Genomic DNA, 1,320 nt, shown 5'->3' with positions numbered 1-1,320 from the left:
ACAAACCGATTGTAAATTGATGCTAACTGACGGGAAACAGTGAACCCATCAGTTTGCGACCGTGATTGTAGTTTTAACAACATTTTGGTAACAAATCAAAAAGCTTCAACCAGTTCAGACTGATGAACCTGTTCAGGAGCTCTTCATGATCAGAAAGTGGAAGCAGCAGAAAAAGTGACCACTTCGGTGACGTGTGTGTGTGCGTGCGTGCGTGCGTGCGTGAGTCACGGTGGAAAAGAGGGAGGAAGATTTGAGGAGAAATATTGCTGTTAAATGAGCCCGGACAGCCTGATGACATCACGCGGTAATTAAAACAGTTTTCTGGAATTCCGTTTCCAATTCCTGCGCGCGCAGGTTTGCTGGAGGATTTGTCGAGCACCTGCAGGTTGGTGTGTGAGTGAAATATTTTCACTGGACGGGGTTCAAACTTTGAAGGGGAAAGAGAGAGAAAAAAACCGGAGGCAGCGGCATTACGCCATTCTTGCCTCTCTTGGAAAAAAGTGGGATTTAAAGAAGTTTCTTACAAGATATCCAGCAGAAGTTCCGCGGAGTGTTTAACGCGAGTTTTCTCAGGCTCCTCTCGGGTTTCTGCTGCCTGTCTCCGGATCTCTGCAGCACTATGCTTCTCACACTGGACAGATGGGAGAATAAAGCTTTGCAGGATTTGTTTCTTCCACTTTTAAAACTCTTTAACGCATGTTTCTGCAGCCTGTTTCAGACAGGAGAGGAACTTTTTATTCACTTCTCCTGCGGCGGAGCGCAGAGGGAGCTCAGAGGATGAACGCCTCGGACCTCACAGGACTGCAGCCTTTTTCTTATTTTATCTGAACAGGTCAATTCATCCTGAACGAACTGCGGTTTATTACGATGACGGCCTGGCAGAAGGCACAAGGGCTTTAGGATGAAAGTTGTGACGCGTCTCTGTCTTCTGCTCAGCTGCTGGACTCTCGTTTACCTGCATCCCGTCCTCGGCTCACTCAGCCGGACCAGACCGACAGAGCACCACCACCACCGGCTTGGAGAGGCAGCGGAGCGCGCGACAGGAGAGCGAGCCCACGGGAGAGCCGAAGGAAGGCAACCGGTGCCCGGTGCTGGGACGTGGAAACCGTCGCCGGTGACGCGCATCCGTGCAGGTCCGCCGTTAATTAAAGGCGAGACGACCGTTTCTAAAGCCAAACTTACTTCCGTGACTTCCGCGTCATCCTCGCCGCAGCGCACCGGAGCCGTGCCGGTGAACCGTGCCCTCGTCCTGCAGCAGCAGCAGCGGGACAGAGCGGCCGGCTTGGGGCGGAAAGAGGCTGTGCGCTCCTGGCTGCCCGC

At 52.7% G+C, this 1,320-nt stretch overlaps 1 protein-coding gene across 1 annotated transcript in view; it reads left to right on the top strand.

Moving 5' to 3' along the window:
• Positions 1 to 799: 799 nt before the first annotated feature.
• Positions 800 to 1,320, top strand: part of gdf5 (growth differentiation factor 5) — an 8,267-nt gene continuing 7,746 nt past the window's right edge. Inside the window, exon 1 of the mRNA XM_069169670.1 lies at positions 800 to 1,320. This exon is cut by the window's right edge and continues 386 nt beyond it. Coding sequence (XP_069025771.1) covers positions 902 to 1,320 — 419 coding nt within the window. The 5' untranslated portion in view covers positions 800 to 901.

This window comes from Embiotoca jacksoni, unplaced genomic scaffold (assembly GCF_022577435.1).
Source record: "Embiotoca jacksoni isolate LCO1_2020_lvr unplaced genomic scaffold, fEmbJac1.0.p SCAF_46, whole genome shotgun sequence".
Taxonomy (NCBI): domain Eukaryota; kingdom Metazoa; phylum Chordata; class Actinopteri; family Embiotocidae; genus Embiotoca; species Embiotoca jacksoni.
Note: the sequence above shows the minus strand (reverse complement) of the source record. Positions and strands in the feature narration are given on the sequence as shown.